Consider the following 15,003-nt stretch of genomic DNA (forward strand, 5'->3'; position numbering starts at 1 on the left):
ATTCATGAAGATGTCATATTTTGAAATTTGATTTTATGTTTGAACAAACATTTTACTTAAAATAAATTGAATTTTTGTGAGTGAAAGTGAAAATTCTCTCAAGAAGAACCAAATTTTGAAACTTGAAAATTATTCAAGCATAGGTTTTTAAAATTTAATCCAAAGTTTATGGTCAAATGGTTAATTTCATTTCTTCATTGAATATGTTAGGGAAAAATGTCAGGTCTACCTCTTTTGTCTCGTGAATCATGAGAACATAATTAGTTTTTCCAATAAAAACTTTATTTTGTGCCTAAACATGGTGTAGTTGTATATTGGTGTCTCATAAGTACTTTAATCCCATCTTCTTTGTTTAATTTCTCTTTTAATTCTTGAATTCATCGACTATTCCAAACATTATGTTAGTGCTACTCTACTTCCCTCCTTGTCAATTGTGAATTTAAATAGAATGATTTTTAGTCTTAATCAATTAGAATTTCTCAAAATCCAATGTAAGAAGACAAATTAAATTTCATTCCCTTGAAAAAAATATTCCTTTGCACAACCAAGGCTAGACTTAATTTTGAGCATGAATTAATCGAGGTTCTCACAAATTTCATATATACAAAAATGGCATGTCTTTCTTTGTTATCCTATTAAAATTCGAATCTTTAACCTTTCATTGGTAGAGACTAGATAAGGAGGCGTAAAATGTGCAAGATCTATACCTTATTATTTCTATAAATGTGGGACAATTTAAAAAAGGTCGAATAAAAATATTATGTCCATTGACAAGTGCCTTGTAGTCGCGCCTCTGTCTTCATTCCTTTATTTTCAAAGGCTCCTTTAAGCCATAAAAGAAACACTACTCATGTATGGAGGACATGCAGATGATGATATCCAACTTGGCTTCCAACCTTGTGTAAGCTAAGTGTAAAATCTTATCTGATTTATTAGCTATGAACATAATGAAGTCTATCATCTCGTTTCGCTACAATTTACATTAATAACTCACTTCTTTCAATTCATGTGACAACATTTGACTCACTTAATGATTAGAAATATAAAAGATCATTCTTGAAATAAGTGATTATAAACATGAGTGTCATAATATTTATATAGATTAATTGAACACAAAGGTTGTATCGATTCAGAAATTGAGATTAAATGAGATTTTTATCGAAAAAGTTTCCTTGACTGCTTCTATAACTACGTGAACTTCCGTAGGTGGTGTACGTACGAAATATGACACTACTTGAGTCTAACTCAATCCTAAAAGCTAGTTCATTTGGGGAAGATTTCCCAACTGACACGCGAACCACGAGTTCTAACGATGATGGACCTAACATTGATACCATGAAAAGGTATGCCACCTAGACCTAACTCAATACAAAAAACTAGCTCATGAAGGAAGGATTTCATAGTCCATATGAGGACACCACCACCGGTCTACTTCCCAATCAAAGTGGTACTTTTACCCACACTATCAGCGTATTCAATTGCACATAAGTTTCAGGATTTGTCGTATTTTGATAAAACATTGCTTGTAATCTCCATGACTCTTGAAAGAAAGTGATTCTTCACGTCTCAAAGCCACTATTTCTCGAATGTTTTTTTTCTAACTCAAGTTATCACGTGATCAATCTTTAGTTCTATATTATGATGTATCCTTCAAATTAACTGACCATAACGTCGTTAGTAGCTAGGAGTTCTTTTCCAATAGACATAGTGACATGGTACTTCAAGCTAAAAAAGTTTGTGTTTAAATTGACCCAAGCTTCTATTCAATGTCATCATGTGTCCTTCTACTGAATGAATATAATATTATTTCACTTGTTAAGTACTCTAAACTCCGACTTATATTTTGTTCAGATACTTTGTGTTTGTTCCTTCCTTTTTTAAATGGAAGGAAACAATGTATCTATGGATCTTTATTTTAGAAAGAGTTGAGCATGTTCTATTGTAGTAAATCTATATATATAAGATATATGTCAAAGAATGTTCTTAATTGATATCAGAATGTTCAAAATTCAATCAAAACAATCACTAGGTGGATAAAATATAGAATTTTTTTCTGAAGTCATGTGGATCACAAATGAATCAATTTTTTAAAGTCCACTAGCTGATTTTGAGAAAACCAATCAATTGGATATAACAACATCGTGACTTACTTAATTAGAACCCCAAAATCTATAGTCATCAAAACTAATTTACGAAAGAAAATGTTGCAGTTTCTCAAATGCTTCCTTTCTTTTTTTAGTTGATGAAAGGCCTGATTAGCTGAACAACACTAATAGCACAATCAACTCATATTACTGTTCAATCTAATTTAATAAGAATATGTAGTGTTGTACTACTGTATTGATAATTCCAAATTTCTTTTAGTAAGTGTTTTAATTTGATTTTTTATACCTTATGTCACTAATACTGCAATAGAACTTGATATGGTAATTGCTTGAATTGGAACACTTATCATCGGATCAGACAATATTAATGAAATGGAAAAAATAACTAATCCTTAAGACATGAAACTTAAAGGTATGTCCATTACATACTTTTTCTTAGTTCCTCTTTGGTTTGGGACAAAACGAGGCAAAATAAAAACCTACTTACAAAGGCCTAGGGGAGTGTAGACAAGAGTAAGAGAGAACCAAGCCAACTAGGGCCTTACATCATGAATTTTCTTCTTTCTTGTTGGTTTGGTAGTGCTTTCCTTTATATGTGGCGGGAATATAGAGAAGGACTCACACCAATGCGACATTTGGGGGCTCGCCCTATTCTAGTATTTCAAAATACATTTGCTTTTTTCTTTGGATTCGTTTTTAAGAATTTAAGTTTTGCAGACTATCTTTGGATTGGAGTAGCAAACTTTCATTAGGATATGTTTTGATTCAAATAATGCTCATAAACTGCATATACCTTTTAAATAATTCACATTTATGAATTAACTCAAAAATATATATTGCTTAAAAATTATTTCAATATCCTAAAAAAGTTGATATGATAAATTTAAATCTATTTCTACAATCGCCGCAAATTTCACTAGTTATTATAAATAAAACGTAGAATAATAGTGCAAGTGTAAGTAAGAGGTAATAGGGTAAATGAGTCTTTAATAGAAGTCAAAAAGAAAAAGAAAAAAACAATATTTGTGCATTCCAAGACAAAGCAATAGTAGTCATATTCACGTGAGAGAAAATAAGTGGTAATTAATAGGGTTAGGTGAATGAGTCTTAAATAGAAGTCAAAAAGAAAGTAAAAAGAAACAACAATCTGGTTATTATTCCAAGACAAAGCAATATAATAGTCATCATAAGCATCTTGTGATGAATGAGATACAATAGAATCCTCGTGAGCAAGCGTTGCATGGTTCTCGTGAATCAAACTCATATATAGAGTAAACAAGTTCTTCAACAATTACCCATCCTACCGTCTATCATTGTAATCAAGTTCTGTGAATCTTCCATAAGGAACTGTTCTCCCGACAACCCTAAGTTCATCCAAAACATTACTTCATTAGATGAATTACGCCGTCTAGTAAGTAATTCATTGTAATATTAGTCCTTGTAAATTGTTGATTTAGTCCAAGATATAAGTTAACCTAATTGTGTTTGTATGAAACTAGATTTTCCATTTCTTTTGCACACAGAGGATCCTAGTAGTATTTTCCAAAAGACACTGCGAGAACAAGTTTAACCCCGTGTTTCTTGAGTTTCCCCATGGAAAAGCTTGGGAGGTTGAAGTGGATAATTCTCAAGGCCAAATTTGGCTAGCCAAGGGATGGAGTGATTTTTGTGACTATTACTCAATAAGCGTCAAGAGCTTATTAATGTTCACATACAACCCGCGTTCTCACTTTGTTGTCGCTATATATGATCAGAGTACAACAGAAATTGAATATCCAATAGATCAAGATATTGAATCAGATGAACAAGAGGAAGATATTCTAGTTTCCCAAGGTAATGCTAATGTAATCGATGAAGATATTCTAATTCTCCAATCTAATGCTTATGTAATCGAAGAAGATATTCCAATTTTCCAATCTAACGCTAATGTAATCAAGGATGAAAAGGAAGATATTCCAGTTAATTGCCCTCAAACTAATGCTAATGTATTTGAGCAACGTAAGTAAACATCTTAAGTGCTTTATTAGCTATTAATTAAGTTAATTCATTAGTAGAATATTGTACTAGTTGTTATACTTATGTCAAGGTGTTGTAGATAAGGAGGTTGGAGAGGCTAATAATATATGTGAAAAAGTTGTTCCAAATAATTATAGCAGTCAATACATTTTGGTGGACTTAACTGGTGACAATCCCTTTTTTTGAAATGGTTATAAAAAAAGGCACAAGCTACTTGTATGGTAAGGTTTAAGAGTTTTACATTGTGTTTTGAAATTCGCTAGATTTGCACATTCTAGTTATTTTCCTGAAAATCTATTGATCATGTTTGTTTGATGAATATGTTTTTAAGGCTATCCCGTCGAGATTTACCCAAAAAATAGACATAATCCACATGAAGAATATGAGGTTTGTTAATGAAAAAGGAGTAGAATGGTAAGTAAAAATAGATTATACTAGGAGTAGGGTTATCATAAAAGAAACATGGACTGCCTTTCGAAAAGATAACAAGATAGCTAATTGTGACATTTGTCGCTTCAAGTTGATACGGGGCCCTATTGCAAATGTTTTGCAGGTTCAGAAGATCCCAACACCCCTTTGCTTGCAATAAATTAGCTACAATTTTTTTGAATTGCATTTTGGGCTATTTTAGTTTGTCTTATGAAGATTCTAGCCAGATGCTATATTTGTTTGCTTTAAAAAGACTAACAAACTTGTACTTAATTTGCTACTGTATCAAATTTAAGATATCTTTTTTGCATAAATTATCTTCTTATAATTGCAAGTATATGTATTCAACAAGTGCTCAAGTAAAACATTTTATTTTGTAAACGTTATGGAATGTAACTCTTGGATGGTTTGGCATATATATGTTTAAATCTTTTTTTTTCTAATTGTCACTTATTTATAGCAAATTAATTACTATTTTGCAGCTTTGTGAACAGTTATAAGTCACGATGGAAGAAAAGAGAGAGAAAATCTACCTTATCACTTACTTTAATATTGCCTTCGTCTTAGAATAGTTGTCGCGTTCTGTTTCTCGAGACCTAAACCCACTAGCCCCACCTGATAAATGAGGATTAGAATTAAGCCACGATTGAGAGACCAGAAGAGAGGAAGAAGTCTTTCAGAACATACTAATTCCTCCCTATCTCCTTCAACATGAATGAGCATCTAGCACTCATGCCTTAATAAGGATGAACAACAAACATATAAGAAACTATCACAAGAGGATGAAGAAGGTGACCACATATTATTAATTATTATCCAATCAAGAAAAAAGAAGAATCTATAAACTATGAACTAATTCCATTAAATGGGAAAAAAAGAATAACCTCAACTATCTAAAAGAGACATTGATTATGTTGTGGAGAGTGATTGAGAAAGACCGTCAAATCACGCACTTCAAGAAAACTAAAATTATTAACTACCCTAGTGAGTCTAATTCTAAGTTGGAGAAAGAAGCAAGGGATTGGGCGTATCATCACTAATTTAGCTCACGACTATTGTATAACAAGGTTTTATAAAGAGGAAAACTTGCTGCAAATTCTAAAACAAGGACCTTGATTCATCAACATATACATTTTATATGTCAAAAAGTGAGATTCAAATTTTATTAGCTCCGAAGCCTGAGATGTACCTGTTTCAACAATTTCACCTTTCTTCTGATTTAGAAAGGCTACTTTGCCCCTTAGAAATCAGTAGGTGTTTGCTTAATTTGTAGTCTAAGGGCGAAAATGTGTTCACTTATCATGTTCATTTCAAACTCAATACTCATCTAAGTTATGGCCATATTTTTACGTCACCTTTTTTATGTCCTTTCTATTAATTACTAAATACATTAGCGTTGAAAAAATAAAGGAAAAAAGATACTTGTTAAAAAGGAGAAAATGAAAATAACTATCCAACAACTCCATACATAATTGATATTTATAGATTGATCAAAGAATTAGATATAAGGGAATTAAGGTGACATGTAGTTAATTAAGTGAGAATACAAAGGTATATGGTTTTTTATATAACTCATGAGATTTATTTAGGTGTAAGATTTTTTTATAATTATCAAACAAATTTATTAATGAAAATAATGAAGTAAAAATTTCAGAAAAATATAATATAAGAGATAGTAGTAATTTTCTATACCAAGAGATGTGTCACATCATCTTGTCTATATCTAGCTTTATAATTATGTATGTAATTTACGGTAGTTTTTTCTCCTAATGAGAGTAACGATGAAGATTAATTTCTTCTCCCATATATTCTATAAATGTTGGATTTATTTCTAATTAAATATTTTCACTCATATTTTATATAGAAGAGCTTGTTAAATTCAAGAATATTGTCACGAACGGAGTCTTGAGACGAGACCGGCGTCGTTGACCTCTCAGAGGTCACAAACAAGCCTACTTACGTCATTCTTACTTTACATAGGTTAATTTTAGCGAAAAATTTGAAATTTTTGATTCTTTAATCATACTTGTTGAAATTCTTAATATTTCGTAATCGTTCATCATCAAACATCTAACATTTAGAGATAAGCAACTGAAAGAAATAATTCATTAAGTATTAATCGTATATCGGCCAAAATAGCACCAATACAAATTCTGAACCAAAACAGGAAAAAAACGCTAGTGGAACATACTCAACTAGCTTAACTTTAAAACTACGCTAGAATGTAAAACAGTAGCATCCTCGAAAGCATGAGGACCTACCAAACTCCGGATGAATGCGGATGTCCAGATAGCTGCAACAGCGAACCTTTAGCTCTACCGTCCACCTGTGCCTGCACCTAAAAATTGATGTTTGTATGGAATTAGTACACACTTGTACTAAGTATGGGTATATGCAAGCACACACCAAGGACATGCATGAGAAAGAATAGATCTTTCCTAACGACATGATTTTTGGAAGTAAAGCTAGTGGACTTGCCAAATTGAGATTGAGAAAGTTATGACATGAGAGTGACATGCATCATTATAATTATTATATGACAAACAACACATAATATCTTCATATAGCACATAACATATAATACATAACTTCCTTTGTATTATTCATTCATATGCCATGAGACCTTATTATCATGGACTTGACCTTAAGACTTTCCAAAATGAGGGCTCAACATATGGGACCTCAACTAGGGAGCCTTCTTTAGCAAACACAGCGTCTGCTTCATTCATTCATACGTACCTCATTTCAGTTTATTCATAGGCCAGTGTGAACACCAGCTATACGTAGGATGTATTTTAAGACTTTCATCGGGTTTCCTGTGCAATGATACGGAATAACCTAATGTCATTACTTGAATACTCTTGATTATCCTATCCTAACACCTTCGGTATCATTCATTTCTTTATATGATTCATTTGAGGCTGGCCTCATTAATTCATTGGGAACTTTAACTTTGACCGACATAGATCATGTGAGCATCATGAAATCCAGTGTCTCCCCCACATCAAAAAGAGGTGAAATCACCGGTAAAAGTGACTCAATAACATGCTAGCGTATATAGGAATTTAACCCCGCGAGATCCCTATAGTAGCAGTATAGGTTTAAAGACTAGGAGATGTATGGAGACCCTTACCCGGCAAGCCGAACAGTCTTTTCTCATGAGAGTTACGTGAACCACCTCCCTTCTCGAAAGAAGGCATCACCACTCATAGCTAGCCTATCGGTGCTCAGTATAAAGTTCCATTACATTCAACTCATACATCATGGAAGCTGGCTTCTAGTATGAGGACATCATATCTCAATAGATGATTTCTCATCTCATCGTTAGTATTAAGTGTTTTAAACTCAATATTTTCATTAGAGTGTTCATAGAGACTGGTCTCTTCATTATCTTACACTCTCATTGGTGAGTACGTATTGGTAACATTTACTTAGGCTCATTTGAGATTGCTCTCATCATATACATTAGCCTCACATCATGATTGTCACCACATTCTTCATTATTCGCACCTTTATTTTTCGTAGTTATTCACCTCTTATTTCGTGAATGTTAATTTCTTCATTTCATTACGTATATCTTAGGTTCATTTATTTTTGAACGTATGTTAGACTTATGTGTCTATATATACAAGCCACGGGGCTTCATTTATAGTTCGTTAAGTGATTCTTACTTTCCTAAGATTATGCATTACAAGACTTATGTATCTTGTATATATGCCAAGGTCTTGATTTTTGATCTACGTAGATGGTATTATTCTTGAATATTTTACTCACGTATGACTTATGTATCAATACGGAGGTTTGGGCACGGGAACCCAATTCTTGAATCACTTGGATATCATTTATATCTTTCATTGATTTTATTTCTAATATTCATAACATTAGAACTCTAAATTAAATCTCAACATTTTCATCAAATAATTAATTTTCTATTTTAATTAGAATCTAAATTAAATCTCAACATTTACATGAAAGAATTAATTTTCTATTTTTAATAAGAATTCTAAATTAAATCTCAATATTTACACAAAACAATTAATTTTCTATTTTCATTAGAATTCTAAATTAAATCTCCATATTGACATGAAAGAATTAAATTTTCTATTTTTAATTAGAATTCTAATTAACCGACGGGTTGGGGGTTCGAGCCTCCACAACATCCTTATTTTTCTTTTTTTTTACCTTCCATCTTGGCAGCTGCTGAGGGGCGTGGCATCGATTCCCCACGACCCCATTCTTTTCCCTTAATTAATTTCCCCTTCCTTGGCTTCTCATTTTTTGCTGCTGGTTGATTGAGGGGTTGTGGGATCGATTCCCCACAGCCCCTCCTCTTTTTTTCCTTCTTCTTCCCTTTTCGCGTGTATCGGGAGGTCGTGGGTTCAAATCCCACGCCTCCCATTTCCTTTTTCCTTCTTCTCTTTCCCCCCAGGTCGCGTGTTCGATCCCCCCCAACCCCTTTTTTTTGTGAGCTACTGCTTTCTGACAGGTGAGGTCCCAGGTTCGAATCCTGGTGGCCTCATTCCTTTAAAATTTAATAAATTTCCAGATTTCCTTCATTAAACTTTAGTGTAAATTAACGTTGCATTGTTGCTGGAAATTTTTGTCATTTTTCAATTCATTTTTATCATCATTTTCACTTGAATTTCTAAGAAAATTCGTAGACCATTTTAACACATTTTTAGGTGCATCTTTCATAGGTTTGTTTGGCTAAAAGATTGTTATTCAATCAGCCACAATTCATTATGATGAATATCACATTGTGTACAACTTTTGCACTTAAATTACGAGAATTAAACATGCCATTTCACACCTCTAACAATGACTAAGTTCACTACCACACATTGCACACACACATCACTTTTTCACATGATTTCGGACAACATATTCAATAATCACATAATTCCGAACATGCATACTTAAACATAAACATCACGAAAACGCATTCCATCCTTACTTTATACCAGCAAACATATCCAACCTATAATTCAATGGGAGCTAGTGACAGGGACATACAACGGGGAAACAACCCTAGTTTTCGGAATGAATATCTTGAACCTTAAGGGGTCTCTTGGGAAAGGGACCCAGAGATAAGAAACTCATACCTTAATCGATGTTGAAACACTTATGTTGCTTCCTGGAAACTCCTCCAACCCACGCCCACTTTACTTCAACGCGCACCTCACTCGACGAACCTCTCTTAGCCTTGATGTTTTCATTACTTTTTCTTTTACTTAAAAATTCTTGTGAGTTCTTCAAGTGTGATTAACTCTTGATGTATTTTCAGTTCTTGAAATTATTTTTGGCAGAAACCAACGTGAGAGATATATATGGAGAATGAGAGAGAGAGAGAGGTAGAGTGTTATTATGATTAGGAGACTAAATTCAAGACTTAGTCGAATAGGATTTAAATTAGGTTAATACAAATCTGATTTATTTTAATTAATACGTGAAAGGACTATTATTCCCTTAAATTTTTAGATTTTTAATTAATAATTAAATCACCTTAAGTACCTATTATTTAATTTTTGTTGGATCTTTGCATTATTCCCCCCTTAGGAACATTCGTCCCCGAATGAAACGACCATTACACATCATAATGCCGATCCGTTCATAACTTAATCGCTATGCACATTTAGCCAATAGCAACAAAATACGAAAAGATAAGGAACAATAGCCTTACGAGTAGGAATCCTAACCTCATACTAGGGTATACACACCACACACAGTCAAATACATGAAGGACTAATTAAGGCTACTCACTCGAGACTTCACAAGAAGTGCCTTTCTCTACACCCCTAGACTTGAGTGCGAAGAATCGTAGCCTCCTTGAAGCCTCTTCACTTGGACCATTAGACTGAACTCTCTCCTTCCCTTGTTTTGACTTCTCCTATCGGACAATCCTTTACCATGTGATCTGATTTGCCACAACTATAACAAGCATTAGTGCTACTCTACTTCCCTCCTTTTCAATTGTGAATTTAAATAGAACGAGTTTTAGTCTTAATCAATTAGAATTTCTCAAAATACAATGTATAAAGATAAATTAAATTTCATTCCCTTGAAAAAGATATTCATTTTCACGACCAAGGCTAGACTTAATTTTGAGTGTGAATTAATCGAGGTTCTCACAAGTTTCATATATACAAAAATGGCATGTCTTACTTTGTTACCCTGTAAAGATTTGAATCTTTGACCCTTCATTGGTAGAGGAAAGATAATGAGGCGAAAAATGTGCAAGATCTATACCTCATTCGTTCTATAAATGTGGGACAATTTAAAAAAAGGTCGAATAAAAATATTGTGTCCATTGCCAAGTGCCTTGTAGTCGCTCCTCCGTCTTCATTCCTTTATTGTCAAAGGCGCCTTTAAGACATGAAAGAAACACTACTCATATATGGAGGAAAAGCATATGATGATATCCAACTTGGCTTCCAACCTTGTGTAATTGAGTTAGAATAGTAAAACATCTTATCTGATTTATTAGCTATGCACATAATGAAGTCTGTCATCTCGTTTCGTTACAATTTATAGTAATAACTCACTTCTTGTAATTCATTTGATAAAATTTGACTCACCTAATGATTAGAAATATAAAAGATCATTCTTGAAATAAGTGATTATAAACATGAATTTCATAATATTTATATTGATTAATTGAACACAAAGGTTGTATCTATTCAGAAAATGAGATTAAATGATATTTTTATCGAAAAGGTTTCCTTGACTGCTTCTATAACTACGTGAACTTCCGAATGTGGTGTATGTAAGAAATATGACACTACTTGAGTCTAACTAAACCACAAAAGCTAGTTCATTTGGGGAGGATTTCTAAACTGACACGCGAACCAGGATGTCTAATGATGATGGACCTAACTTTGATACAATATTTAGACCTAACTCAATACCAAAACCTAGCTCATGAAGGAAGGATTTCATAGTCCATATGAGGATACCACCACCGGTCCACTACCCAATCAATGTGGGGCTTTTACCCACTCTATCAACTTATTCAATTGCACATAGGTTTCAGACTTTGTTCTATTCTGATAAAAAAAATTGCTTGTAATCCCTATGACTCTTGAAAGAATGTGATTCTACATGCCCCAAATCCAAAATTTATCTATTATTTTTTTCTAAGTCACATTATCACGTGATCAATCTTTAGTTCTGCATTATAATGCATCATTCAAATTACCAGACCATAACGCCGTCAGTAGCTAGGAGTTCTTTTCCAATATACATAGTAACTTGATACTTCAACTAAACGAGTTTGTGTTTAAATAGAGCCAAGCTTCTGTTCAATGTCATCATGTGTCTTTCTGCTGAATGAATATAATATTATTTCACTTGTTAAGTACTCTAAATTCAAGCGTATATTTTGTTCAGATACTTTGTGTTAGTTCCTTCCTTTGTTAAATGGAAGGAAACAATGTATCTATGGATCTTTATTTTAGAAAGAGTGAGCATGTTCTATTGTAGTAAATAAAAATAAAAGATATATGTCAAAGAATGTTCTTGATTGATATAAGAATCTTCAAAATTCAATCAAAACATCACTAGGTGGATAAATATAGAATTTTTGTCTAAGTCAGGTGGACCACAAATGAATCTATAATTTCAAGTCCACTAGCTGATTTTGAAAAACCAAATCAATTGGATATAACAGCATAGTGACTTACTTAATTAAAACCCCAAAATCAATTGTCATCAAATTTAATTTACGAAAGAATATGTTGTAGTTTCTCAAATGTCTCCCTATCTTGTTTTAGCTGATGAAAGGTCTGATAAGTTGCGCAACACTAATGGCACAGTCAGCTCATATTACTGTTCAATCTAATTTAATAAGAAGATGTAGTGTTGTACAACTGTATTGATAATTCCATATTTCTTTCAGTAAGTGCTTTAATTTGATCTTTTACACCTTATGTCACTAATATTGTGAATGAACTTAATATGGTAATTGCATTAGTTGGAACACTTATCATGGGATCAGACATTATTAATGAAATGGGAAAAATATCTCGTCCTTAAGACATGAGAGTTAAAGGTATGTCCATTACGTACTTTTTCTTTGTTCCTCTTTGGTTTGGGACAAAACTAGGCAAACGAGAAACCTATTAACAAAGGTCTAGGGGAGTGTAGACAAGAGTAAGAGAGAACCAAGCCAGCTAGGGCCTTACATCATAAATTTCCTTCTTTCTTATTGGTTTGGTAGTGCTTTCCTTTCTCTGTGGCGAGAAGATAGAAAAGGACTCACACCATTGCGACAGTTGGGGACTTGCCCTATTTTAGTATTTCAAAAAACATTTGTTTTTTTCTTCGGATTAGTTTTTAAGAATTTAAGTTTTGCAGACTATCTTTGGATTGGAGTAGCAAACTTGCATTATTATATGTTTTGATATAAATAATGCTCATACACTGCATATACCTTTTAAATGATTCACATTTATGAATTAACTCAAAAATATATATTGTTTAAAAATTATTTCAATATCCTAAGAAAGATGATATGATAAATTTAAATATATTTCTACAATCGCCTCAAATTTCACTAGTTAGTATAAATAAAACGTAGAATAATAGTGCTAGTGTCAATAAGTAGTAATAGGGTCAGGTGAATGAGTCTATAAAAGAAGTCAAAAAGAATGAAAAGAAAAAGGAAAAAACTATCTTTGTGCATTCCAATACAAAGAAATAGTAGTCACATTCACGTGAGTGTAAATAAGTGGTAATTTATAGGGTTAGGTGAATGAATCTTAAAAAGAAGTCAAAAAAAAAACAATCTGGTTATTATTCCAAGACAAAGCAATACAGTAGTCATCACAAGAATCATGTGATAACAGAAATACAATGGAATTCTCGTGAGCGGGTTGTGCATGGTTTTCGTGAATCAAACTCCTATATATATATATTAAACAAGTTCTTCAACAATTTCCCATCCTACCATCTATCATGGCAAACGAGTTTCGTGGATCTTCCTTAAGGAGCTCTTCTCCCAACAACCCTAAGTTCATCCAAATCATTACTTCATTAGATGAATTAAGCCGTCTGGTAAGTAATTAATTGTAATTTTAGTCCTTGTAAATTGTTGATTTAGTCCAAGATATAAGTTAAACTAATTATATTTGTATGAAATTAAATTTGCCATTTCTTTTGCACGCAGAGGATTCCAGTAGAATTTGCCAAAAGACACTGCGAGAAGATGTTAAACCCCGTGTTTCTTGAGGCTCCCCATGGAAAAGCTTGGGAGGTTGAAGTGGAAAATTCTCAAGGCCAAATTTGGCTAGTCAAGGGATGGAGTGATTTTTGTGACTATTACTCAATAATAGTCAAGAGCATATTAATATTCACATACAACCCGCGTTGTCACTTTGCTGTCGCTATATATGATCAGAGTAAAACAGAAATTGAATATCCAATAGATCAAGATATTGAATCAGATGAACAAGAGGAAGATATTCTAGTTGCCCAAGCTAATGCTAATGTAATTCAGAAGCGTAAGTAAACATCTTAAGTGCTTTATTAGCTATTAATTAAGTGAATTCATTAGTAGAATATTGTACTAGTTGTTATACTTATGTCAAGGTGTTGCAGATAAGGAGGTTGGAGAAGCTCATAGTATAAGTGAAAAAGTTGGTCCAAATAATTATAGCAGTCGATACAGTTTGGTGGACTTAACTGGTGACAATCCGTTTTTTGAAATGGTTATAAAAAAGTCACATGCTACTTGTATGGTAAGGTTTAATAGTTTTACATTGTGTTTTTAATTCGCTAGATTTGCACATTCTAGTTATTTTCCAGAAAATCTAATGATCCTGTTTGTTTGATGAATATGTTTTTTAGGCTATCCCGTTGAGATTCGCCCAACAAACAGACATATTAAACATGAAGAATATGAGGTTGGTTAATGAAGGAGTAGAATGGAAAGTGGAAATAGAGTATACTAGGAGTATGGTTATCATAAAAGAAGGATGGTCTGCCTTTCGAAAAGATAACAAAATAGCTTATGGTGAAACTTGTCGCTTCAAGTTGATTCGGGGCCCCATTGCAAATGTTTTGCAGGTTCAGAAGATCCCAACACCCCTTTGCTTGCAATAAATTAGATACAATTTTTTTATTGCATTTTAGCTATTTTAGTTTGCCTTATTAAGATGCTACTTGTACTTAATTTGCTAGGGTATCAAATTTCAGATAACTTTTTTGCATAAATTATCTTCTTATAATTGCAAGTATATGTATTCAACAAGTGCTCAAGTAAACATTTTATTTTGTAAACGTTATGGAATGTAACTATTGGATCGTTTGGCATATATATTTTTAAATCTTTTTTTTCTAATCGCCACTTACTTATAGCAAATTAATTACTATTTTGTAGCTTTGTGGACCGTTATAAGTCACGATGGAAGAAAAGAGAGAGAAAATCTACCTTATCACTTACTTTAATATTGCCTTC

At 32.8% G+C, this 15,003-nt stretch overlaps 1 protein-coding gene across 1 annotated transcript; it reads left to right on the plus strand.

The window, feature by feature from the left end:
• Positions 1-13,502: 13,502 nt before the first annotated feature.
• LOC101261590 (B3 domain-containing protein At1g49475-like) lies at positions 13,503-14,055 on the plus strand. The gene is made up of 2 exons (XM_026030269.1): positions 13,503-13,601; positions 13,714-14,055. Exons 1-2 carry the CDS (start codon positions 13,503-13,505, stop codon positions 14,053-14,055), a joined length of 441 nt encoding a protein of 146 aa, XP_025886054.1.
• The last annotated feature ends 948 nt before the right edge of the window (positions 14,056-15,003 follow it).

The sequence above is a fragment of the Solanum lycopersicum genome, chromosome 3 (assembly GCF_036512215.1).
Source record: "Solanum lycopersicum chromosome 3, SLM_r2.1".
Lineage (NCBI taxonomy): Eukaryota > Viridiplantae > Streptophyta > Magnoliopsida > Solanales > Solanaceae > Solanum > Solanum lycopersicum.

What these genes read in the sequence shown, in the direction of transcription:
- LOC101261590 (XM_026030269.1), top strand. Translation starts at nt 13,503, where the DNA reads ATGGCAAACGAGTTTCGTGGATCTTCCTTAAGGAGCTCTTCTCCCAAC. An exon ending in TAGATGAATTAAGCCGTCTG is followed by an intron (nt 13,602 to 13,713) that starts GTAAGTAATTAA and finishes TTTTGCACGCAG; the next exon opens with AGGATTCCAGTAGAATTTGC.